At 35.5% G+C, this 27997-nt stretch overlaps 1 protein-coding gene across 5 annotated transcripts; it reads right to left on the bottom strand.

Moving 5' to 3' along the window:
- Window positions 1-1663: 1663 nt before the first annotated feature.
- LOC148618648 (uncharacterized) lies at window positions 1664-27037 on the bottom strand. Of its 5 annotated transcripts, none has more exons than XM_088577754.1 (11): window positions 26988-27037; window positions 15215-15316; window positions 14719-14894; window positions 14160-14316; window positions 11052-11231; window positions 6695-6781; window positions 4132-4206; window positions 3930-4004; window positions 3743-3817; window positions 2774-2861; window positions 1664-2037 (listed from the first exon to the last, which is right to left on the bottom strand). In XM_088577754.1, exons 2-11 carry the CDS (start codon window positions 15276-15278, stop codon window positions 1869-1871), a joined length of 1146 nt encoding a protein of 381 aa, XP_088433880.1. In that variant the 5' UTR covers window positions 15279-15316; window positions 26988-27037; the 3' UTR covers window positions 1664-1868. The 5 variants fall into 5 exon arrangements, with proteins under 5 accessions (XP_088433880.1, XP_088433878.1, XP_088433879.1 ...); XM_088577752.1 differs by lacking the exon at window positions 26988-27037 and adding an exon at window positions 26833-26976; XM_088577753.1 differs by lacking the exons at window positions 3930-4004; window positions 26988-27037 and adding an exon at window positions 26833-26976.
- Between the last annotated feature and the right edge of the window lie 960 nt (window positions 27038-27997).

Raw genomic sequence — 27997 nt, 5'->3', positions numbered from 1 at the left:
CGAGCAACACAAAAAACTGGGAGCATAAAACCAGGTGCACCGGTTCGGTAAGCGTCCTCTGCTTTTCTAGAAACACACGCCGAGTTGCTCATATGAAGTCAAGTCGGTGGTTGCCGAAAGAGGATAAGAAAACTGACTCGATGAACAAATCAGTTTTCATAGTGCAGGGAATACACCATAACGATCCACGAGTTCATGATGGCGACCATAAAACCTCTGCAGTGATGACTTAAACTTGTGGCAACATAATCCTGTCCAAGAAACCTAACTGTAACAGTCCTAGCGCGTTACAAAAAGTCTGCGTAGTTACGGCAAGCTCTCACATAACGTATGAGTTGTGATATGAACATTTCATACGCAGTTGCTGAAGGGATGTTGCCACAGATGAAATGTCATCACGTTTGTCGAACAGTCGGGTGGCTTAGCCTTGAAGTCCTCAAACTTGAGGTTCAGCAATAGCCTATTTTAATTGAAAATTTTGGATGCAATCTGTTAAGTATAGGAATATGAAAAAATCGGTATTGATTTGTCCTTGAAATATGTGGGGAGGGGCATTTTGTTGGTTACGTCTCAATGATTGAGGATGTTGGCCAAATTAATTGCATCTATACCTTTGTTGACAAACGGTAGTGGAAAAATTATCTTTTTTCTTCACCCTGACTTTGTATTTTTACACACACTGGTTTAATGAATCTGCAAACCAATATCCAAAATGATGGCAACAAATCTGTATAGAGATGAGGTAGGTCCAGAAAAAGTTACAAAATACTTGTTTTGTTAAGGAAGTGTAGTGGAGTGAGCGGTATAGAATAGAGTTCTGTTCGAATGTGATGAAGTTCAAGTGGTTTTTGTATAAAAGGAAAAAGAACATTTAGGTAGACATCATGTATCTTAGGTGACGTATAGTTGCGATGGCCATGACTCATTTTCTGTCTTGGATTTTTGTCAAATAAATCCATCACATTTATGCTATTGTTATATTGGCTTGAAAGATTTTATATCCTTTTGATGTTTTCATTGCACTCGTAAGGTATTGCAGGACATAGTCTGCGTATCTGTATTATAAATGTTTTGAGAAAAGCCTTTCAGCCAGCCAGTGTATTTCAATAAGCTCACTAAAGAATATCTCTGCTCCCAAGCCAGCAGGATTTTGATGTCAATTCATTACAAATCAGTTTTTTGTTTCTTTGTTGGGGTTTAACGTCCGAGCAGCAATATTTCAGCTATATTCAGACAATGAACATGAAATGGATGATAAAATGAACATTAAATGAAAAAAAAGGATGGGTCACAAGGATAGTAGGGTCGACAAATTTTGATTGCCACTGGAAAAAGGGGGGTGGGTAAGGTCGGGCAATTAAGCCGCCTGTGGCGGAGCGCAAACGTTCCTACTCCTATCGAATACCCAAGCAAGGTTCTTTAACGTGCGAGGAACGTGGCATCTTTCCCAACACGGTGCACCACTATGGTTTGCGGTCAGGTTTTCCGTATTATAGCCTGACAACCCCAGCATGCATTACAAATCAGTAAAGCTCCTGTCAAAATATCAAGTTGCTGTGATAAATAGCTGCAGAGAAACTGTAATGAAAGAGTTGGACGAACGAACAGGTTCAAATAATATGTACTTTCCGAAAGGCGGGGATACAAAATAAAAGCAAAATGATTACACATGAACATTCTATTTTATTGGTAATTTCTTGTCTAGAAATAAGAAAAAACGACTATGATATGACAATCATGGAAAAACACAAGTAGTTAGTAACATAACAAACTTAATAGTGTAAGATGATAATTCATAATTTTGAACATTTCTTAAAGACAGAACAAAACAAACTACTACCTGACTTCTTATAATTATTTTCATATAATTACACAGAGGCAACGTTGTACATTTCATTGGTAACATTAAGCATATCAGGAACAGATAGGGTATCTATCATGTCATAACTGGAATCATTAGATCCAGATCCTTGCCGAATTGACTGTGTTCCTAGGTCTCTCAGTGCTCTTCTAAAAGAGTTTCCCTTCAATTTCAATCTAGAAAACATAGGCATAGTTCAAGATAAATAACAAGTTAAAGATTTTAATTGGATAAAAATGTACGCTTTTGTTTCATTTGTTAAACTTTGGTCCATGATTTTCAAATGATTTCGTGTCATTAGAACTATTTACTATGTATATGGAAAAATTGATTTTTCTGTCATATTGCTTTGCAGTTCATTGTGATGTATTATATCGACAAGAAAGAATAGCGATATTATGGGTATTCTGTAAACACTTAAACCCTTTTAGGGAATGTTGGATTTAAGCGATTACTTGTTTCAAGTAGCAGTCTTTCTAAAAAAAAAAAAAAAAGGACGGGTGGTGTCAAAAACCCACAGAGTTAAGTTTTTTCTTGTTCAGAAACAATTACTGATCACAAAACCAGCCTTATTGTTTTTCCATTTGGTCGTTGCGAATTCGAGATCAAATATCATATTTATTCTACTTGAAATTGGCTATTTGCAAGAGTTATCTTTCTTGATTTTGTCTGATTTTGATGGATTTTCTAAAACATTAATCACTTTACCATTGGCATGTCTGAATTTAATTTTAACAGATACTTAAAATTTACAGTTGCACGATGGAAAAACACTAAATCCATTTGGCTCTCAAAATAACAGATCGTCTTTTTGTCAACATCGGGTTGTATGCTTAAGCCTTCAACAATGTCGTGTTTTGATACAATATTAGAAGTGAGATATCACATAAAGTGTAACCATTATAATTTTACCTCATTTTTCGTACCAGAAATGCAAAACCAGTCATTAGAAGTAAAATCAGTAAAACTGCATTGCAAATTACGATTCCTTCGATTTTATCTAAAAATTGATAACTAAATAATAAATGACATGCATGTAGAAGAAGAGTGGTCTATGACTATCAGGTACAACATTAGACTTAGAGATTTCCTAATTAGTTAATGTTCTTATTAACACAGTGTTGTCCTCGAACAAGTTGATGGAAATGTTGTATAAATGTTTACGCACAAAGTTATGCATAGCAAATGGTAGAAACTTTCAAAATTTTCATTTAAGGACTTATATAATTCCACAAATTTTAAAGAAAGTAATAACAGAAACACAAGAAGCAATGTATTCAAAGTACTTGGAAATGGGTGACAAATCAGTTTAAAACAAACAGAAAATGACTGCAACTTTGTTTATGACAGAAAAAAGAATCAGTGAAATCAATCATTTTTAGATAAAATCTGAATCTTTTCTTGCTGCACTGTTTAAAAATAATAAGGATTTCATAAGGTTGTGAAATCTTATAAGATTTTTCCTGCTAGAACAATATAAGTACAGAATAGAAAAAAAAATGATGGGTTAATCTGCTCGTTTTTGAAAAATAAGCATCTGAAATTTTGGCGGGAAAAGGATTTCTTTTAATTTTTCATAGCTTTTATCTTAGTAGGTTATCTTAGTCATCAAAAACCCATAGGAAATCACAAGGATTTCATCAAAACTTCCTAAATAACGTTTTTTAGGTGTATTTAAAGAAATAATGAGGAGAAAAGTAGGGGTCACGCGGCAAAAAATACCAATGCTATTAAATTGATAAAACCAGAGTAAGAAAATCTGACAAAAATGACCGAAAATGAGCAGCAATATCCTAAACTCAAAAGGAAAGTGTGCAGAAAACGGATACTTTATTAAAATTATATTATATTATATTATATTATATTATTAATAGTTCAAACCGTCATCTGTAACACGTGTAGAATCTTTCCGTTGATTTTTGTCCTCAATTCTTGTTGTTGTTGACTGATTTTCATCTGCAGTAATGATTATGAAATAAATGTAGAGTTCAAATAATTATATTATATTATATTATATTATATTATATTATATTATGTTATGTTATGTTATATTATTAATAGTTCAAACCGTCATCTGTAACACGTGTAGAATCTTTCCGTTGATTTTTGTCCTCAATTCTTGTTGTTGTTGACTGATTTTTATCTGCAGTAATGATTATGAAATAAATGTAGAGTTCAAATAATTATATTATATTATATTATATTATATTATGTTATGTTATGTTATGTTATGTTATGTTATGTTATGTTATATTATTATTAGTTCAAACCGTCATCTGTAACACGTGTAGAATCTTTCCGTTGATTTTTGTCCTCAATTCTTGTTGTTGTTGACTGATTTTTATCTGCAGTAATGATTATGAAATAAATGTAGAGTTCAAATAAATGTTCCCCTCGCAAAGTCGAAATACTTAAAATGAGTATCATATACCACATTTGCCAAAAAATATTCACGATTTAGTTTGTACTTTGTTAAATGTACAAAGGCTGGTTAGAGTAATCTGGTTTCTGAAAACAGAGAAACGGATTACAAATTTTAAAAAAAATGCCTCGAGAAAAGAACGCTTGAATACAAATTATGGTTAAATCAGTATTGGGTTTTAACTGACGTCGAGTATAGGTAGCCGAAGTATCAAACGAAAACAAATACTGATCGGGGGCTAAGGCGCTCTGCCCTCAGTTCAACTGGGTTGTGTGCCCCAGGTGGAGGAATGGGGTACCCCTGGCTTGTTACATGCTGGGATTGTGGGCTATTATTCGGAAAACCTGAACGCAAAACATAGTGGTGCACCGTGTTCTTTAACGTTCCTTTCACATTAAAGAACTCTGATGTGGTATTCGATAGGAGTAGGAACCTTTGCGCTCCGCCACAGGAGGCTAAATTGCCCGACCCTACCCATCCCTCCCTTTTTCCAGGGGCAATCAAAATTTGTCGGCCCTATTATCCTTGTGTCCCATCCAATTTTTGAATGCATCATCATTTCATGTTCATTTTATCATCACATTTCAAGTTCATCGCCTGAATATAGATGAAATATTGCTGCTCGGGCGTTAAACCCCAATAATTAATCAATCAAACAATCAATCAATCAATCAGCAACACCTTCCAAGGGGGCAATATTATTAGGATCCAAGATTTTCTTTATCCAAAAATTTTTAAAGCATGCAAGAATGATTGGATGTGAGGCACATTTAGACCTCCCTCATCATAAGTTCCAACAATTGTGGTTTGCTTACTATTCCATAGAAAATTATTAAAGATCTCATGGATTTCTTTTATAACACCCCCTGGACGATCATTTAAAATTGTGAAAACTGCACTATAATTGGAAAAGCCATAGATTTAATAACTTTCCCCATCAGGAAAAATAATTCTCAACAACCAGTCCTTTAATAGCCTTTTTATCTTTTCCAGGTTGTGAGAGAAGTTATCAATATATTTATTTGTTTTTGCAAGGGAGTATTGGATTCCAAGCAGCTTAAATGATCCCGTGTGAAGACACTTTTCCGCAGTTTTTGTTTGAAGTTACATTCCACAGTCCCTTTTAACCCCAATTCACATAGCCTGGGTTTTATCAAAGTTTGTTCTCAAACCAGAAGATGTAGAGAATAGCTCAACCAAATATAATGCCATATTTACAGACTGTAAGTCATCACCAAAAATCAAAGTTAAGTCATCAGCATATTGACTTATTAAGAATTCTAAATCATTTATACTGATCCCCCTTATATTAGGGAGTGATGTTAAATATATTTAGGCATCTACAAAAGAAGATCCGACCACAGCCCTAGAAGATAATTTAGCTGAACCAATTTCTCATGACGATAGGATATTAATAAATAGTAGACGAATCCGATTCCCTCGCTTTGTTGAACCAGATATCTTTTTTATTATTGATTTGGGTAAGGAAGGTGAACATTTTAAAAAGTAAAATATGATATAACTATTAATATTTTAGACTACAGTAGCTTGATATATGCTATTCCACAAACGTGGAGAAAACTTTATTGGATAATCAAGTTAACAGACTTGACAATATAGTCTACAAACATATATTACGAATAAGTGTCAACCATAATTTGTGAGACCATTTTACAACATTCTGTCGAAAAAGGTTTTTGTATCTCCGTCCAAATCACAGGTAAAATGGATAAGATCTCAGAAATGAAAATTGGGATTTTTGCTCTAAAAACAATACTTAGCACTAGACTGTAAGCATTCTAGTGCAAAATAAATCCACGAATTTTGTGCACAAACAGTTTATTAGCAAACTTTTAGAAACGGAGCTGTGCAGCTGTTGTTTTGAAAAAAGGGGAACTTTGGTTCATTTAATTTTTGAATGTCCCTTAGTACGTTCTTCATGGCAACGGTCTAAAGAAAATATGAGATCTAGATGTGACAATTTGGTGGATATTACTCCATCAGCATGTACACTTGGCATTCTTCCTCCTTTGGCCGACTGCGACGTTGTGAAGACTTGTCTCATAATTTATTAGATATTACATATATGTTTGCATGATAAAAAAAGAAACATTAAATTGTGGAAACTGTCTTGAAACTTTGAAATATTTTATAGATCTCGATTTGAAGTCTCAATATCTTTTTTCTTACCGATAGTCACAGTTTACAAAATCAAAATAGCAACCCATCAATCGTACATTTCAGTCTTACCAGTAAAGCACCAGTCGATATTCTCAAATTACTAAATATTATATAAGTAAAACATTTGTCGAAAAATATAGATATCTTCTAGGTGTGTCCAATTGTGTCAGTTGTATTTGATCATAATAAAATATATTTGACAAAAACATTATGACTTAAAAATGACATACCTTTACCCTGTAGTATAAACGTACTAAAATATCGTTTTCTTGTTCCGTTTTCGGTTACACATACCCATTCCAAAGACTCAGTTAATGCTTCATAGAAGAAAAGAAAAGATTTCATGTTACTTTACTTATCAAATGGAAACCGCTTAAAACAACTATTTTCCCAACCATATTATAGCTAAGCGCATGTACAACAACTATCTTTTCAATGAGAAATCAATTATATGTCAGTTTTAATATAAAGCATTTCAATTCACATAATAAATTATTCTTGAATGTGAATGTCTAAATGACGATGCAGCACACACACAAAAATTATATAAGTCTAAAGGATTGTACAACGATACCGATAAAGATGTTAACACACTATAATAAAGTATATCATGGGCAAAATTTTCAGTCAACAAATGACCTTTTTCAGTGCCTTAAATAAACTGAGTGTGTATGAATGTGAATGGTCTGTGAACACAACTCATTACCTAATCAGGTGAATACTTGTGACGTATAATTTTTTTTTTTTACCGACAGTAACAAAGATCTTGAACATTGTGCTATAGACACACGTTGTGTGTTGATCTTGAATACTGAACTATAAAAATAAAAAATATTTACAAATACTGTTATAAGAAACTATACAAAATAGGAAGAACTTAATGTTTTTTGTTAATTCCGTCTGGGTGTAAAACACGGAGTTCTTTTATCTAAAATCCCTCCCGCTTCACTCTCTGTAGATCGCTCCAGATCGTGTTTTGTTCCACGATGAAGATTTTCATTTTGTTGAAATCATCGAAGCAGTGGTTAGGTAATCTAAAGTGTTGACTCACTGGGAGTAAAGGCTTTTTTGTTAGGTCGCTCCTGTGTCCGTTCAAGCGCTTGTGAAAAGGCTGTTTAGATTCACCAACATATTGAAGGCCACAAATGGGACAGTGGAGCAAATATATTACATTAGCACTCTTGCAGTGCACGTTGCAAAATATTTTGTAGCGTTTCCCCGTGACTTTGCTTGTGAATGATGACGAGTGGTGCATTTGGTTGCAACATTTACACCTTTTGTCACCACAGGAGCGACTCTTGCCTGGAGTCAAGTTGGGCTTAGATATTTCAGCCCTCACAAGTAGACTACGCAAACTGTCTGGCTGTCTGAAAGCAATCATAGGTGGTTCGGGATAATGTTGAGTTTCTCTCGACAGAGGCCCAGTGCTCACAAATGGTGTTGTGGCTGTTTTTAAGGCAGGGGTGGTATGTTAGAACACAAGGGGTTCTTTTACATTTTTTCTTTGCCTTGTATTGTAGCAGACTACTTCTTGGGATATTGTGAATTTTTTGGAACCCTTCTTTGATGGTCTTGTATCTATATCCCCTTCTTCCTAAATTGTTCTTCAGTTGACCTAGACGTTTCTTTAAGGATTCGTCATTTGAACAAATGCATCTTAGCCTAAGAGCTTGACTGAATGGTATACTCTTAGTCAGGTGAGATGGATGACAGCTCTTAGGCATAAGATATTGATGTGTGTCAGTTGGTTTTGAGTATAGGTCCGTGGAGAGCTCTCCCCCCGATAAGGTGCTGGAGGTATCGAGGAACGAGATGCTAGTATCAGATGTTTCGTGAGTGAACTTAATTGAAAGATGTTGACTGTTGGCACGAGCGATAAAATTGTTTAGTTCTTCTTCGTCATGTGTCCACTTCATATCCACGTCGTCAATAAACCTATACCAGGACAGAGGCTTTTCTATAGAGGATTCAAGTAGTTCTTTTTCAAATTTTCCCATGAAAATGTTGGCATAAGACGGAGCCATTTTGGTACCCATAGCTGTGCCATTTATTTGTAAGTAATGGTCTCCATTAAAAGTAAAATTGTTCTTTTTGAAAACCATTGTGAGCAAAGTGACTAGGCAGTCAGGAGGTGGAACTTTGACCGAGAGTCCCATACTTCTCTGCAAGCCTCGATACCATCAGGGTGAGGAATGTTGGTATAGAGAGATGTAACGTCCAGTGACCAGAGTGGTGTTTGGTTGAAGGGGATTCAGAGCCTGCATCTTCTGTAAGTAATCAGTCGTATCTTTTATAAATGATGGAAGTTTTTCAACATGTGGACGTAGATGAAAGTCCACGAATTCCGAAATTTTCTCTTTTGGATGGCCGTTAGCAGAGACTATAGGTCTACCTGGGTTGTTAACTTTGTGAATTTTGGGGAGTAGGTAGAATCGACCAGGTTAAGGATTTTCAGGTTTGAGATATTCAAGCGTTTTAATGTCGATGTGGTTATTATCGTACATTTTGTTTAACTCAGTGTTTATTTCGTCCGCAAAGGATTGAGTGGGGTCTGTTGTTAATTTGATATATAAACGGTCGTCTTTAAGTTGACGCTCGGCCTCATTAATGTAGGCGGATTTGTCCATGATCACTACAGCGCTGCCTTTGTCTGCAGGTTTTATTATGATATTGTCATTGGTCCTTAGACCTTGAAGTGCAGCACGTTCCCCTATTGTTAAATTATCGCGACTCTCTACGTTGACCCTTACAATTCTTATTAAGTCAGATTTTACATTATCAATAAATGATTCCAAAGTTAAATTTTTGCTCTGTTCAGGGACCCACTCACTTTTCTTTATAAACCGATAGTTGTTTTCATCGTCTGAATCACACTCAGTTTGACCCTCACTCTCTTTTGAGCCAAAGTACTCTTTGATTCTCAAACTTCTGGCGAAGTTGTCAAGTTCCTCGATCAGGATAGTTTCATTTACAGGACCTGGAACTGGGCAGAAATTGAGACCCTTAGCTAATAATGATGTTTCATCTTCAGTTAGGTTGTGTGATGAAAGATTAATGACAGTGTTGGATGGTTGACTGTCAGGTTTGTTTCTTCGTTTAAAATGTCTGTTGCGTCTTTTGCCTTGTTTTTCTGATGGTGAGAATGTTATTGGTGACATGCCATCACGTTGGAATTTACGTTTCTGTTTGTCATGAAGGGCCTGATTTTGAGTTTTTGTGATGTCATCAAGACGCTTAATAATAGAGTCATGATCAGAGAGAACTCACAGTCCGTAGACCTAGGAGCCTAAGAGATGCCCTAGTAAAAGCAGAGATTTCATCTCAGCTCAAACAAAATACAACGGGCCAGTGTCGACCATGTTGAGATGAAAGATGTAAGACCTATATCCAGATTCCGCACACCAAAGCTACTGCACTTGAAAGGAATTTGCCATTTTTTGCAACGTGACTTGCAGAACCGAAAATACCATATACCTTCTCCAGTGCCGATGTGGTATGCAGTACGTTGGCGAAACAGAACAACCTTTCAACAGGCGTATGAATGTTCATCGCAGTGACTACAAATGTAAACCAGACCTCCCTCTAAGTCGCCATCTTAGATCCGCCGCACACACCCAGGAGGATCTCCACAACATTGTTGTTACGATCATAGAACATAATAAAAACTGGTCAAAATGAAAAGAGTGTCTCGGGAAAGCTTTTGGATGAAGAAATTGCAAACAACTTCTCCAGAAGGAATAAACGAGAAAAATAATCCATTTTTAGGTCTTGGTCTAAGTCTGTTACAGCACTACATGCTATACATCAATACGCCGTACTACTATATTTTGACTTTTTTAAATTGTTTTCCACATTTAATTTTTATTTTTAATTTTGATAAAAAGACCCCCTTTGTTATTTTCATTCAGGCTCCTTATCATTTGCTTATGTGTGCCTTTGATAAAGGTACAATCACCCACAGCGTACGTGATTCAGCTTCTGAATCTGTTTTGATCTTGAAATTGTGAGTTTTATGCTCATAATGTTTTATAAGTTTCATGCTCATAAAGTTTTATAAGTTTCATGCTCATAAGGTTTTATGAGTTTTATGCTGAAGAAAGATATCAGTTATCCGAAATATTCAATGTACATTTTATCATCTTCTGATGTTAAATATATTTAGACGTTTATTTACTTTGTTGTTATGTTTTGCATCGTTTTTAACGATCCATCACCCCGTAAGAGTGATTGTTGACATATATCTGTCATCACAATTTACATTGATATACCAAACCGATCGTTTGTCCCCATTGGAAATTCGAGAAAAAAAACATCTGCCATAAGACTTTGTTTAGTTAAACACTAGATAACCCGAGCCACTAGTAGCGTGTTGCATTTGCTGTCACTTTCGAACTGTATTTATCATGTCAACTTTTAAAAGATTAATCTGTTAAATCTCACATGTATTTCAATTGATTTCTGATTGATTATCTTAATATTAAACTAACAGAAAGTTATGTCTATCGAATTTTCTTTCAAGCCAATCTTCATACATTAAACGCCTACATGATGACTTTTACCGATTACTATATATTTATTTTAGTAAACCTCGTGTAGTTTGTATTCTGAATATGATTCTGTCATCTTCACAAGGGTAGACTCGCATCTTCTGTTGACATTCATCTTGTTTATAAGACTGTAAATGACTTCCATTTATCTGTACCGTGCACTGGATTTTTAAGATAGGTTTAGAGTGGTAGTCGTTTCCATCATTTGTTTTTAGGATTTCTTTTTAAAATGTAAACAATATTTCATAAATATTGTGTTAAAAGCAAATTATGACATGTTTTAAGTACTTGAAAATAATTTTTAGACAACAAATAAATTTTCATATTTTTTTTCACGAACAACAAAATTGTGAACCAGTTTTGTAATATATTTAGATAATTTGTGAGGACGAATAACCATTAAATGAAAGCAACTACGTAAAACTATTAATTTCTTCCATTAACCTTGGTTCCCTTGAGGTCTCAGTATCGTATTAATTTTCCCATAGATTTCTATAGTGAAGTGCATATTTTTAGGATTTTTTAAAAAATATGTAAATTGATTCAATAAAACTTTCACTTATGTAGCATTTCTAAGGACATGTGAAAAAATAATTTCCCGCAAAGAAAATAGGGTGAGTCCACGAAGATCGGACAGAAAAGTAGTCTCGAACTATAAATAGCCATTTTCCCTACTTTCACTTTCGTTTTGCACTCACCAAACCAACCTTTTCAGTGGAACATTTTTATGATATTATGTTAGATTTTCTTTTAAAAAAGTTCTTCATCTTACAGTGTGATGTTTGCTCTATTTTATAAGTCATTGTTCATATCTTTTGACAAAATATTAGTTTGTAGAGAGGCAGAAAGAAAATGCACTATATTTTTATAGCATCCATGTTTTGACGTACACCTGCTCAGGGATATGCAATACGATACTGGTACCTATTACTAATAAACATTTCAATATAATCATAAAAGTTGTTGTTTTTCTGCTAGAGTATTCATTTTCATACTGAAAATTCAGAACATCATTGCCCTGCTATAAACATGAGTTTTCTATTAAAATTTTCATATAGGTACCCTATTCCAGGCATGAGACTAATATCTCAGTGTTAGCCAGAAAATATTACTTTTGATAAAAAGCTGCTGCATTAGTCAAACTAAGCAAATTTGTGGTTTATTCTGACATGGTAGATACATGAGCTGTACTATGAGTTCCAAATCATTATTTAATACCCACTTGTGACTTCCATATATGGAAATATTAATATTCAAACCTCTGTTTTTGTCTTTAACTCAAGGGAGCCTCTTGTTTAAAGTAAAGTATAATGACTGGTACAACCAACTGTTTTAAACTGTAGATATGGTCATTTCAATTATAATAAATCCAAAAAAAATTATACCAATATCATAGTTTTAAAAAAATATAGCTTTTCATATGCAGAAAATACAGATTTTAAGCCATTTTGGTACCCCAGGCAGATACAAAAGGACCTCAATATGACAGGAAAAGGACTTTTTCTTTAAAACAGATAGCTATGATGCAAGAAAAATAGTTTATTGGTATAAATATTATAATAACAACTGTCTGCTTTAGATACTTTTTGAAAAAATTCACTTTTTATATGAAAAAACACCTTTATTTTTCTTGCCGCATTAGAATCTGTCCATTTGAACCACTAAAAAAAGTCCACTAAAAAATTGGCTGTTGACTTTTGTGACATTTCTGTGTTTAAATCAACCGCACAGTTATATGGCAACTCATTTTAGCTATTTATTTGAAAGAAAAACAAAAAATAAAAAAAATATTCATTTTTTCATGTATAAGAGGCAATGTATGGAAAATGACTATTTTCAAGTCCTAACCACATACTTAAAATGTGTTGTAACTTGAAAACTATCCTTTATGCAGGAGTATTACTTGCTTTAGGTTACATGAATATAGATATGCTCATCATAAACAGTCAAGATAATAATTTTATTGAACTGATATTATACAAATTCATGAAAACAAAATGCATTTCCAAATTTGGTAAAGATTAACCATAAATGCAAAAAACCAGAGCTACCATAAAAAATCAGGTTCAAAAGTTGGCTAATTCATCTTAAAAGTGTTACCTGCATTGGGGTACTACTTTTTCAGCTGGTAAAGACCACTTGCTGATTATCCAACTTTACTTGAAAAACTGGCTTACTAGGTCTCAGTATCGTATTAATTTTCCCATAGATTTCTATAGTGAAGTGCATATTTTTAGGATTTTTTAAAAAATATGTAAATTGATTCAATAAAACTTTCACTTATGTAGCATTTCTAAGGACATGTGAAAAAATAATTTCCCGCAAAGAAAATAGGGTGAGTCCACGAAGATCGGACAGAAAAGTAGTCTCGAACTATAAATAGCCATTTTCCCTACTTTCACTTTCGTTTTGCACTCACCAAACCAACCTTTTCAGTGGAACATTTTTATGATATTATGTTAGATTTTCTTTTAAAAAAGTTCTTCATCTTACAGTGTGATGTTTGCTCTATTTTATAAGTCATTGTTCATATCTTTTGACAAAATATTAGTTTGTAGAGAGGCAGAAAGAAAATGCACTATATTTTTATAGCATCCATGTTTTGACGTACACCTGCTCAGGGATATGCAATACGATACTGGTACCTTGAGTACTCTTCTATTGTCGTAAAGTTTTGGATATCACGGGCATCACAACGTTTTGTCACATCAGCTATTTTTAACGCATTGAAATATACACAAACAAATGTAAACATTGTAGAATTTTCAAAAAAAAAAAAACTAATTGTATTAACCAGCAAGGTCCTGTAACTACAACAATGTAAGGTCTTTCTTATATTGCTCAACGCATTATTAATATCTTTCTGAAAACATGTACATTATTGGCCAATGGTTATAATTAAACTTAAGTATTTATATCTAAAGACAAGAAATTTCAAAATGAGTTACCAGCATCTTGAGCTTATTTATTAAATTTGGAAATAAAAAAATCCTTTAACCAAAAAATTAATTAAAATAACGTATAATCTTAATTAACTTCTTTGATTGATGAAAATAAAAAAAATCCTTTAATCAATTAAAAGAACGTGTAATCTTAATTCACTTCCATGATTGATAAAAATAAAGTGATGTACACATACCATACTAACCTTTTTTCAGAATATAAAAAGGAAGCGCATTTCCATTTGCACAAAAGCTATAGTAAATGTTTAAGCATGTGCTGGCATTAAGACACGTCATATCCTCATGTTCTAACCGTATTTTAACATGTTGTTTAAGATCATCAATACACTGGCATATACCTTTCTGTAACAAATGAAAAAATGATCAAAAACATATAATCAATTATAATACCATAAATAATGCATAACTGCTCTTTTAACATGGCATAAAAACATTGTTTTAATTTTGGCAGATCTTATTAATATTTTTTATTCCGATCTTGATGATTAATAACGCAATTGGCTATTTTCAACCTTTGATTCCATACTATTTGAAAGAAATTTCAAAAAAGGTTTCTATCATTCAGTTTAAAAAAGAAAAAAGATACTAACAAAAAAACAACAATTGACTTATCACGCCTGTTTGGATTTGGTCTGTATTTTGTTGTTTTTTTTCTTTAGATCAGTGCTGTTGTTTCGTTTATTAATGCTATAGTAACTTTATATGTAAACCTACAATTGCTCTATTATTTTGTAATTTACTTACATAAAAGGTAAAATAGGAAACGTCTGCATGTTTGTCACAGTGTAAGTAGCAATTGTATATATTTGTAACTTTTATAATTTCATATTGACTTTTGTTAAAAGTTTTTCTGAAAAACTGTTCAACTTGGGAATTAGTGGCTTCATTCAAATTGATGATGTTGAAGACTTTTGCACAACCTGTAAAATAAATGAATTTTTTATGTGTAAACAACATTATTTACTATTGGAATGTAATTGTAGTTATGTCAACGAAGAAGGAAGGAAACACCTTTTCACCGGCTGCTTTTGTGTCATTGACACAAGCAGGGGAGATAACAAAGGTGCAGTGTTCAAGTGTTTGTTACATCATCAATTTGATTTAGACTTTACCGAATGTAGACACATAGTTTATTTTTTTGTTGTGTTGTTTTCAAATACATAACTTAATATGTAAATTTCGACTGTTAAATTGGAATCATTTATTCATTAATCAACATTAACGGTACTATCACGTTTACCTCCAAATCCTGTCCATCTAGCTCGATTTGTCACAGTTTGCCTTTTATCGTTCGAAATGTCCATATAAGTTGTGGTACTTCCTTCATCGTTGATACGTTTGGCTTAAAGGAAGCAGAAGTATGTCATTAAGCAGTTTATGATATTAACGTTAAAGTGTTTTTTCTAACTTTAAAAAAGAGTAATAATTTTAGACCCAAAACTAAGTTCATTTCACTATTACCTGTCCAAAGCAAGGACATTTATCGTTGTTTTTTCCCCTTTTTCTCTTCTTTGCTTTTTTTTATTCTACTGGATAGTTCTTTTATTATTTTAAAGGTTTCGTTTTCTTAAACATGTTGAGTCCTGCACCATGTCAAACTTGAATAGAATAATAATCAATTAAAATGATTTTTCTTTGCTGCAACATTTGACATCACCCTTTTACTATCCATTGTCATTTGAGATTACGAGGAGGCTCATTTTGTAGAAGTGAAACTAACATTAAAACCAAGACAGCACTGAAATGGGCTAAATATCCCAATCTACCGATTTTTCCATTTTTTTATTTCCGATATTCCATGGCCCAATATCCAACTGCTACATTTCCAACGTTCTACTTCCGATATTGTATTGCCTAATACCCTATTGCTGCATTTTTTACGCTTTTACTTCCGATTTTCCATTGGTCAATGCCCTGCTGCTATATCGCCAATGCTCTACTTCGGATATTCAATTACACATCACCCCACTGCTACATTTCAAACGTTCTTTTCCGGGTATTCTCTCGACCGATAGCCCCGTGCAGTTCCGGGTGTTAAAAGAATAGGCCTGCAGCAGCGCTTAGCTTTTCGTAAAAGGCGACTAAATAGTGCCCAGAACCCTAGTCGGGGGCTAGGGCGCTTTGCCCACAGAGCATCTGGTATGTGTGCCCCTGGCGTGTTACATCCGGGGTTGTCAGGCTATAATACGAAAAACCTGACCGCAAACCACAGTGGTGCACCGTGTTGGGAAAGATGCCACGTTCCTCACACGTTAAAGAACCCTACTGTGGTATTCTCCCGGAGTAGGAATCATAGGGCTCCGCCACAGGAGGCTAAATTGCCCGACCCTACCCACCTCTCCCTATTTCCAGTGGCAATCAAAATTTGTCGACCCCATTGTCCTTGTGTCCCATCCCTTTTTCATTTCAACATCGATTCATGTTCATTTTATCATCAATTTCATGTTTATCGTCTGAATATAGCTGAAATATTGCTGCTCGGACGTTAAACCCCAACAAACAAACAAACAATCTCGCCCGATACCCTACTGCTACAATTTCAACGCTCTACTCCGGTTCATGTTCAACATTACTCCATACATAAAAAGCACGGATTATATATTTTGCGTATTTCATTATTAGATCAATACAATATTTTACAGTTATAGACACAAACTATGTTTATTATCAATATATGATCCCGATTGCCATTCTTCCGTGTCTCATGCAATATAATCTCGCCCATACACTAAAAGACATTTCACGCAATAGGACTCCGACATAGGACTATGGACTGATAACCCAGACAATGGTATAATATCATGATGTGTCATCTTTGATTATATATATGAGTCATATACATCTTGATGTGTGTTATTGTTGATCTGTAACTTTAATTATACTCAAAAATAATAAAAGATTCCAAAGTATATTATCGAGACTCTGTCCTATCATACAGTATTGCGGATTCTGAAAGACCTTTACGGAACTTGAACAGATGTATCGCATTTATTTGTTAGCATACTCTAGACGATGACTTTACCAACAACCGGCATAACTGATAATGAAATTAATGGTGTGTCCTTTTACCTCTGTCTGGCTAAAACTTCAATTCAGCTTAAAACGTTTGTTAGATCCAGTAGATGAATTTTGAAAAGTTAAAATAACAATAGAAAGGTTATTTCAATGTGTTAAATTAAAAACTACTATAGGTAGCATTTCGTTACCAAAAGCTCTACTTGGAAACCATTTTCATTCGCGTATAACACCCCTGTGGATCGCTATCCTTGTCGTGGTAGGGGGGCTTGCGTGCCTCAGTGATCCTAAGAGCTATGCCAGCAGGAGTTTTTTTCTCCTGGTAGGGTTACCCATGCTGGAAAGGTCAAAGGTTAGAGGCCAGACTAAAGCGATCCGAACATCGACCGTGGGCCCGGTGTTTAAAATAAAAAGTGGGTTCACCTACTTGTTTGCCGTGAGTTGCAACCCGTGAGTTATTGGTGGGCGAGGAGGTCCTAGTGGATGAAGGTCGTATCTAGACTCCAGTCGTGACGTAACCCCCGTGTCATCGATGGCTGGATGATCGAGGATACGGCTGTATATGCCACTCGACTCTTAGGTCATCTAAACGGGAGATCGGATGGACCCGGTTCGATCAATCGGCTGGTCACGCCATGCCCTTCATTTGTCCACCTGCTTTACTGATGGCATTTTGTTAAATCCAATGTTTCTATGATTTTCAAAAGCTTACAAATGGCAAATGAAGAAGGCGGTGGCTCATGGGTCAATCGAGTAGTACGCTGTCTATGCACCATTGATAGATACGCTCTGTTCGAGTATGTCGTCTCTGGAATCCCTGATGCTATCTGCTGGAAATCCGTAGAGTCCTAGCATCGTCCGTGTTGGCACTCGGTGGCGGGTGGGGAACAGAGACGATATAACTTACTAAAACTTAACATGGCGACAAAAAACAACGGGGAGTCCAATGTTTCTTATTCAAAAAAACGAAAAAGTGATGCCTGCAATTCTTTTGACGAAAGTGATAAAAACTGGCCAAGATTTATTGTAATTTCTGCAAAAGATAGACAAAAATGTTAATGACCTTTCTCCTTTTTTAATACAGAAAACTATCAAGGGTGTAGCTGGTGATGTTAAAGATACAAAGAAAATAAGATCAGGAATTTTAATTGAATGCCTCAGACCTGGCCAATCATCAAATTTGTTAAAATTAACCAGGATTGGTGACCTTGATGTGGTTTCATCTGCACACAAGTCACTAAATCAGTCACAGGGTGTCCTTAAATACCGAGGTCGAGACCTCGACGCCTTGACTGATGAAGAGATCTGTGAGGAACTGAAATCACAAGGCGTTAAGTCAGTGAAAAGATTTACTTCTCGACGTGCAGATGCAACCACTACAATGAGAACAATCCTGTTAACATTTAGTTCCACTTCAGTGCCATCTCATGTCTACATTGGTCCATACAGGACAGCTGTCAGTCTGTATATTCCTAACCCACTTCGGTGTTTTAAATGCCAGAGGTTTGGGCATGGAAAGGGCCAGTGTAGAGGAAAACTGTTTTGTTTCTGATGCTCTGAAGAAGGACACGAGGGAATCGACTGCAGAAAAGATCTGAAATGCAGAAACTGTGAGGAAGCTCACATGTCATCATCTAAAGATTGCTCTCTTTATAAGAAAGAAAAAGATATTTTAAAGATAAAAACTGAAAACAAAATTTCATATAGTGAAGCTCGCCAGAAGTGGTCCCTTTCCAACAATTTTCTTGCATCTGGCAAAACATCTTATGCTAGTGTTGCAAAGCGTGCTTGTCTGTCCTCGACTGTTGAGGTTCAGACGATCATGAGTTGGAAAGAGGATATCAATGGTCTTGCCAAACTGCCCACTGAGGTATCCACCAAAATAATGAAACCATCCAAAAAATGTTCAGAGGAAATTAAAAAGGCCAGAGCTAAGAAATCTCACGAATGTTCCCAGACTCAGTCATCCCAAAATTCCGGATCATCTTCAAAATCATCTCCATCATCACAACAGTCATCGTCTTCCAAATCTCAACAGAAGAATGTCCAACCCCCAAAAAAGTTGGGGAATTTCCGTGTGGAGGACTTGGAGAAATCCAAGTCTAGGCGACAGATTGTGTCGCCTGTGGTGTCGGACTCGGATTCCGAATCTGACATGGAAACAACAGATCATGGACTTTGTCCAGGTGAAAACTGGCTGGGTCCCGACTTTGATCAGATTGACCAAACAGATCCTGTTGCCATGAAAAAATACAAGGAGCAGCGCGCTCAGTCAATTCGAATTGACCTTAATGATGGCACTCGTACCAGAAGGTCGCGGATCCAAGTCAGAGAAAATATCCCCCATTCGTCACCCATAAAAATGGCCAAATTACAAATGGAATTGTCGAGGTTTAAAGGCTAATATTTTGGAATTAACTCTTCTTGTTCAGTCTATTTTACCAGTTGCATTATGTCTCCAGGAGACTCATTTAAAATAAACGGATCAAATTTCCGTAAAAGGATATACAATGCATAGTACATTTGCTGAGGCAAATGAACGAGCTGCTGGTGGATCTACCATTTTTATTAGGGACAGAGTAATACATAGTTCAGTTCCTTTAACTACCGATCTACAAGCAGTGGCCGTTCGGTTATCCCTTGATAAAACCATAACCGTTTGTTCCATTTACATTCCCCCAAATTCAATTTTGTGCAGAAATAAATTAGTTGATTTGGTTAAACAGTTGCCCAAACCATTTATTATTTTGGGTGACTTTAATGCTCATAATCTTTTATGGGGAAGTAATCATACGAATGATAAAGGTAAAAAAGTTGAGGAGCTCCTTCAGCAAGAAGATTTGTGCATATTTAATGACGGATCTTCAACGTTCCTTCATTCAGGCAATGGATCGTATTCTTCTATTGGCCCCGTGCAGGTCCGGGTGTTAAAAGAATAGGCCTGCAGCAGCACTAAGCTTGTCGTAAAAGGCGACTAAATAGTGCTCAGAACCTTAGCCGGGGGCTAGGGCGCTCTGCCCACAAAGCAACTGGGATGTGTGCCCCAGATGGTGGAATGGGGTACCCCTGGCGTGTTACATGCTGGGGTTGTCAGGCTATAATACGGAAACCCTGACCGCAAACCATAGTGGTGTACCGTGTTGGGAAAGATGCCACGTTCCTCGCACGTTAAAGAACCCAACTGTGGTATTCTCCCGGAGTAGGAACCATAGAGCTCCGCCACAGGAGGCTAAATTGCCCGACCCTACCCACCTCTCCCCATTTCCAGTGGTAATCAAAATTTGTCGACCCCATTATCCTTGTGTCCCATCCTTTTTTTTCATTTCATCATCATTTCATGTTCATTTTATCATCCATTTCATGTTCATCGTCTGAATATAGCTGAAATATTGCTGCTCGGACGTTAAACCCCAACAAACATTCTTCTATTGATTTAAGCATTTGTGATCCTCTCGTACTTTCAGAGTTTACATGGCGAATTCATGATGACTTGTGCGGGAGTGATCATTTTCCAATTATTTTGGAGCATTTATCCTCCAAAACGGAGGAACGTCAACCTCGTTTTAAACTTGAGAAAGCAGATTGGACTTCATTTGAAGCCCACTGTCTTGAAGAATTACGATTAGAAACGATGAAGGATGTTGAAGATCCCATTTTATTATTTAATGAAAGACTGACATCAATTGCTAATAAAACAATACCTAAAACCTCGACAAATCCAAAAAGGCCTAGTAAACCATGGTTTACTGATGAGTGCGATAAAGCGATCGAAGAACGCAACAAGGCCCATCGCCGGTTTGACAAAAATCCTACACCAACAAATCTGTCAAACTTCCGAATATTTCGAGCAAAAGCTCGACGTACATGTAAACAAGCCAGACGAACCTCTTGAAAAAATTTTGTTTCTAGTATTAAATCTCACACTCCCCTCAATAAAGTATGGAATTTTATTAGAAAAGTAAAAGGAAAAAATTCGAATTCTTCAGTGAAACACCTTAAAGTTGGTAATACCACGCTAACCACCGAAAAAGATATCGCCAATAAGCTAGCTGAAACATTCGCTAAACATTCATCCTCAACTAACTACAAACCGGATTTTCAAAAAATTAAATCATCTGCAGAAAAGACAAAATTAAACTTCAAGTCAAATAATGCTGAATCCTACAACTCTCAATTTTCTATAGAGGTACTAAAATCGTCACTGGCTAAAGCCCACGATACAGCTAGTGGGCTAGATAATATTCACTATCAACTTTTGAAACATCTTCCTGATCCATCTCTACATACACTTCTTGCGTTAATGAACGAGATATGGACTTCTGGTAACGTTCCGTCCATCTGGAAAACGGCTTCAGTAGTCCCTATTCCAAAACCAGGAAAAGATCATACGGATCCTTCAAATTATCGCCCGATCGCATTGACAAGCTGCGTCTGCAAGACAATGGAACGAATGGTCAATGATCGCCTTGTGTGGTTCCTTGAGAAGCACAACTTACTCACTAATATTCAGTGTGGTTTTAGGCAAGGCAGAAGTACTCTTGACCATTTAGTCCGGTTTGAAACGCTCATCAGAAATGCATTTGCTAAAAATGAACATGTTGTGTCGGTCTTTTTCGATTTAGAAAAAGCCTATGACACGACGTGGAAATATGGTATTTTAAAAGATATATTTGCTATGGGGTTGAAAGGAAGACTTCATCTGTTCTTGTCTAATTTTTTGTCAGATCGTCATTTTAATGTGAGGGTAAATTCGACTTTTTCTGAGGAGAAGGAACAGGAAATGGGAGTTCCTCAGGGAAGTATTCTTTCTGTCACTCTCTTCAGTATTAAAATTAATAGTTTAGCCCAAGTTTTGAAGGACAATATTGACGGTTCCTTGTATGTAGACGACTTTTTGATCTGCTACAGGGGACAAAATATGAGTAATGTTGAAAGGCAGTTACAACTTTGCCTCAAAAGAATTGAGAAATGGGCTTTGGAGAATGGGTTTAAGTTTTCTACATCTAAAACTGTTGGTATGCACTTTGTCGAAAGCGAAAGCTGCATCCGGACCCAGATCTCTTTCTTTATGGTAATAAAATCAATATAGTAGAAGAAACAAAATTCCTTGGATTACTTTTTGATAGTAAACTTTCTTTTCTTCCCCATATCAAATTACTTAAATCTAGGTGTCTTAAGGCACTAGATATTTTAAAAATGGTGTCCAGTACCGATTGGGGTGCTGATACCTCAATTTTATTAAATTTATATAGATCTTTGGTTAGGTCTAAACTTGATTATGGATCTATTGTTTATGGTTCCGCCAAAAAATCTTACCTTAAAATTTTAGACGTTGTTCACCACCAAGGGTTGCGACTTTGCCTTGGTGCCTTCAGAACCTCTCCTATTGAGAGCCTTTATGCCGAGGCAAATGAACCCTCCCTTGGAGACAGACGTTTGAAATTAGGTCTTCAATATGTAAGTAAACTTATGGCCTACCCAGATAGCCCTGCCTACGACTGTGTCATTAATCCTATTTATGTCGACATTTATCGAAAACATGAAAGCAAAACCCCTCCTTTTGGAATTAGAATAAAACCTCATTTGGAAGCAATTCATCTGGAGACCAATGCAGTGACACCTGTTGTTACTTCTAAATGCCCTCCATGGGAGCTTCCACACCCTTCTTTCATTTTTGATCTGCGGGAATATAAAAAGTCCGATACCAATCCTTTATTTTTACAACAAAAATTTTCTGAAATTAAAGCAAATTATCCAGATTTTTTGACGGTGTATACAGATGGCTCAAAAGATGGCGATAGCGTTGCATGTGCTGCTGTCCATGGTGACAGAACTGTAACTGAACGGTTGCCATCGAGCGCTTCCATATTCACAGCTGAAGCTCGAGCCATATTGTTAGCACTTAAATTGATTACTCAATCTAATCTGTCACAGTTTATTATTTGTTCTGACTCTTTGAGCTGTCTTTTGGCAATTAAGAATCACAAACTGAAAAACACTCTTATCTTACAAATTTTATATTTTATTCATAGACTTCGGGAATTCGATATAGAGATTGTTTTTCTCTGGGTACCCAGTCATGTTGGTATTCAGGGGAATTCAGTTGTAGACAGGGTTGCCAAGAAGGCATTAAATGAAATAATAAAGGACGTTAGTTTGCCATACACCGATTTTAAACCTTTAATAAGGAAATATATTTTAAAGATGTGGCAGAACCGATGGGACGGTCTTGAACACAACAAACTCAATTCCATAAAACCCGATCTAGGCGTTCATCAGTCCAGGTCGGGCAATCGCAAAGAGCAAGTGGTCATGACTAGATGCCGCATTGGACATTCTAGATTCACACATGGCCATTTGCTTGTTGCTGATCCTCCACCTGAGTGTTGACTGCGCCAATATGTTTGATTTGTGCAAGACCGTTTCATCTAAAAACATTATCGATTTCTTGCGAGACATCGGTTTATTTAATAAAATCTAAATTGGATACCTTCCTTGATTTTTCAATATTTTAAATGTTTTATCGAAGTTATGTTTCTATATGTATTTTATGTCTTGGGTTCATTTTTATGTACCTTTTTATATGTAAATAGCTGTTTGTTTTAATTTCATTATTTTATGAAGAGATTTTGATCTTGCTTTTAATGTTTTCCTTGCATTAAATGTTCTTGCCGTGATATGGCCCTGGTCGCCGAAACGGCAATAAACAACAATCAATCAATCAATCAATCTATGAACTTGATATTTTGGTTGTTCTATGTTCCTTGTTGTGTATTTTTGTCGTCTGAATATAGCTGAAATATTGCTGCTCGGACGTTAAACCCCAACAAACAAACAAACTGTTTTTTCTTGTCTGGTCTTTGTCCCTGGATTGCGTTCTTTTGATTTCCGCAAGAATCTTAGTTCCCCTGATTACTTTTTGCACAATTATGAATACAAGAGGTATTCCTAAACCAAAAGAAACATCTTATACATAGAGTGCGGCTTCTTTGGGCATCATTTTATATCAATGCGTTAAATTGGACAAAATCTACCTTTCCCTAAAGACGACTTCTTCCGAATTCACATCCTATTGTCACTCCGTCATGAATACACAAATAGATCGACAACCTTTATGGACGAAAAGAAAATATATCAGGAGTTTTTAAAGATTTTTTTCTGAGAATAGAGTATAGTTAGAATACATAATTCCTACATTTTAATGTTATAAAGTAACATTATAATGTACGAATCATGCATTCAGCCAACTGCAATCCATATGGAGAAGTGGGTCAATCTGTATGAACACCAAGCTGACAATATACAACAGTGATTTGAAGTCTGTATTACTTCATGGGGCCCCCGTGCAGGTCCGGGTGTTAAAAGAATAGACCTTCAGCAGCGCTAAGCTTGTCGTATAAGGCCACTAAATAGTGCTCAGAAACCTAGCCGGGGGCTAGGCGCTCTGCCCACAGAGCAACTGGAATGAGTGCCCCAGGTGGTGAAATGGGGTACCCCTGGCGTGTTACATGCTGGGGTTGTCAGGCTATAATACGGAAAACCTGACCGCAAACCATAGTGGTGCATCGTGTTGGGAAAGATGCGACGTTCCTCGCATGTTAAAGAACCCTGCTGTGGTATTCGATAGGAGTAGGAACCTTTGCGCTCCGCCACAGGAGGCTAAATTGCCCGACCGTACCCATCCCCCCTTTTTCCAGTGGCAGCAAAAATTTGTCGACCCTATTATCCTTGTGACCCATCCTTTTTTATCATATCATGTTCATTTTATCATCCATTTCATGTTCATTGTCTGAATATAGCTGAAATATTGCTGCTCGGACGTTAAACCCCAACAAACAAACAAACAATACTTTAGGGGCTGAATGCTGGAGAATTATACAAACTGATATGAAAAAACTCTCCTCATTCCACAACGCTACCTTCGTAAAATATGTAAAATTGATTGGCCTAAAAAGATAACAAATAAAGAACTATACCTTAAGACCAAGCAGTGCTGCATGGAGATAGAGATAAAAAGAAAGATGTGGCGTTGGATTTGAAATGTTTTGCGAAAAGAATGAGAAAATATAATTAAGATTGCTCTTAGATAGGCACATGACGGAAAGCGAAAAAGAGGACGCCCAAAGAGACATTGCGAAGGATGGTTGAACAGCATATGAAAGATATAGGGAAGAGACCTGGTGGAGAATAAACAAAAAAGATATAGACAGGCAAATGTGGCGTCGACTGGTTGAGGTCTTGTGTGCTGTTGGGCACGACAAAGATAGGTAGAATGTTATGAAGCAATTGGAACTACGTGGAGCTATCCAGTTGTAGAACTACATAGAATTACGTATTACGGAGATGTGCGCTAGACTCTGGAGATAAAAGGAACTGTTAACTGTTAACGGTAAATAAAATAGCTTAAAATTGAATTTGTTTTAATAAATTTGATTTTGTTCATTATTAGGCGGCTAATAATTTACATGTTGTTGTCGACAGTCTGAAGTCGGAGTCCGCGGAAAATAACTATTGCAAATCATCGAAGTTAACTCCATTTAAGTATTGTCCAAAACATAGTACGTAAATTGCCACAAAATAAAATTATTATCATTAACATCATTTTCAAACGCTATGTATCTGATATTGAAAGAGTTTTATCTTCTGAAGATGAAAATTCTTGATGAAAATTCTAAATAATGAGACAGGGAAGTTCCTATTTTAACGGTTCTTGATTGCCTTTTCTAACCCCTTGTTGACACTCACAACGGGCGATTTTTCGTAAAATTTAGCCTTTAATAACGTATGAAAGGTCATAGAATACCATTGTGTGTTTAAAAAACACATAACGTATTTTAATTTGAAGGAAAATTACCGGTGATTGAATACTTTATTCAATGCATTTAGCAAGTTACTGTTTTAAACTGAGTGTCGTTAGATAACGATTAAATATTACCCTCGGATCTCTCAGATATTCTTATCTTGACATCGCTCAAATGTTAGATTCTCGGTACTCCATTTATGCTTATACGGTATTCTTTTCCTATTTGTATTTAAGAGTAATCATGGGAACCAAGGTTATAGCAGTAATCAAAAGAATGCAATCCAGGGACAAAGACATAAAGTAACTAAAATCATACATACAAAGTAACAAAAGCCAGTGAGCAACTCGGAAGAGTCTCCAATTTGGTATCATTCAATAGATAATTTAATTTTCTACATCACGAAAAAAAGAAGAGATTTTCTGGTATATATTTTGCAAGAAAGTTAAAAATATTACCCCTATCAGTATGAAACAAAATGCTAATTCAGTGCATTTCCTTGATTTTGCATCGATAATAATGATACTGGTGTATTCAACATATCTGCTCAATTCAGGCGCGTAAGTTGTCGTTTTGTAGTGACAATTATCATATACATGTAATTATGAAAAATGTAATTTTCGAAGAGAATTTTTTCTTTTTTTACCCGTTTTGGCATTTTTGGTATTAAAAGCATCAGCTGGATGAAAAAAATCAAATTTAAATTTACTAGAAAGTGAGGTGATGTGTGTTCCATCATGATTACATTATGCTATAGTACTGATAATATTTTTCCCGAAGAGTTTGTACAAAAAAGAATCTTACCATAAGTAAACTACCCTGAACTACAGGCAGTATGTGTTCAATTATATTGAATATCAATAGTTTTGTCGTTTAGTAAATTCTCAGAACGATAAATGTGTAAAGAAAAGAACAATTCACATAACAAGGATTTACTACATTTTTGTTTCTAAAATTTTTCGTCACTAACTGCATGAATCAAGAAAATAATTGTAGATAAGGAAGATAATCATATTGAAATAAAACAAAAATGTTGGCTAACCTGAATTTGAAGAACTAGACAAAGCTCCTGTATTATGAACAAGACACAAAACACAAAACAATCTCTGAATATATATAATCATGCTTGTTCAATGCATTATTTGATACAAAAATATACTTTTATATAAAATGTTATCAAAAGAGGAAATTACTCACTATATTACTGGGAATTTAATATTGTCATTAAGTGGTCGCTCATATAACGATCATAGATATTAGCGTTACATTACGTTCTATATTTACTTTAAGTACATACCACTATCCTTATGAAAGTTTGATTTTAAGGCAACCTAGTCTTTTTTTCATACAAATCTTGGCATTACTTTCTATTAGAAACACAGTGTGCTTTACCCAACAGCTCACTTTTAGCCCCGTGCCCATCCCCCCTTTTTCCAGTGGCAATCAAAATTTGTCCACCCCATTGTCCTTGTGTCCCATCCCTTTTTCATTTCATCATCGTTTCATGTTCATTTTATCATCAATTTCATGTTCATCGTCTGAATATAGCTGAAATATTGCTGCTCGGATGTTAAACCCCAACAAACAAAGAGTAATCAAGGGAACCAAGGTTAATGCGGTAATCAAAGAATGCAATCCAGGGACAAAGGTCAGACATAGAAAACAAACACAATAAAGAACATTTAGTAAATAAAATCATACATACAAAGTAACAAAAACAAATGAGCAACTAACGTATTATTGTCGTAGTTCACAGCCCACATTTCGTAGTCGGAATCCGGTTGTCTATTAGGACATTGGCAAATTCAGAATTGATAGTTAACTTTGTTTAACTTTCTTGTAAGGGTAAAACATTGTATCAAAATGATAATTATAAGTTAGATACGTAAAGTGTATAACCCGGGCAATGTTGAACGGAAGTAAAGCCGATTTGGAAAAAAATCGGGAAATTATGATGTTAAACCAGTATAAATAATGTATTGGTTTAACTTTTAGGTTTGTTTATAAAAAATGAGTGTCCTTAAACGACAATTTTTAGTGAAAGATTGATTGTTTGTTTGTTTGTTTGGGTTTAACGTCCGAGCAGCAATATTTCAGCTATATTCAGACAATGAACATGAAATGGATGATATAATTAACATGAAATGAAAACAAAGGATAGGTCACAAGGATAATAGGGTCGACAAATTTTGATTGCCACTGGAAAA

This window comes from Perna viridis, chromosome 4, assembly GCF_037379345.1.
Source record: "Perna viridis isolate PV_CMFRI_1.1 ecotype Kerala chromosome 4, ASM3737934v1, whole genome shotgun sequence".
Classification (NCBI taxonomy): Eukaryota; Metazoa; Mollusca; class Bivalvia; order Mytilida; family Mytilidae; genus Perna; species Perna viridis.
The sequence above is the reverse complement of the archived record's forward strand: the minus strand, read 5'-3'. Positions and strand labels throughout refer to the sequence as shown.

What these genes read in the sequence shown, in the direction of transcription:
- LOC148618648 (XM_088577752.1), bottom strand. Translation starts at nt 26,914, where the DNA reads ATGATTATATATATTCAGAGATTGTTTTGTGTTTTGTGTCTTGTTCAT. An exon ending in TAGATGGACAGGATTTGGAG is followed by an intron (nt 14,895 to 15,214) that starts GTAAACGTGATA and finishes TTTATTTTACAG; the next exon opens with GTTGTGCAAAAGTCTTCAAC. An exon ending in TTTCCTATTTTACCTTTTAT is followed by an intron (nt 14,317 to 14,718) that starts GTAAGTAAATTA and finishes CATTTGTTACAG; the next exon opens with AAAGGTATATGCCAGTGTAT.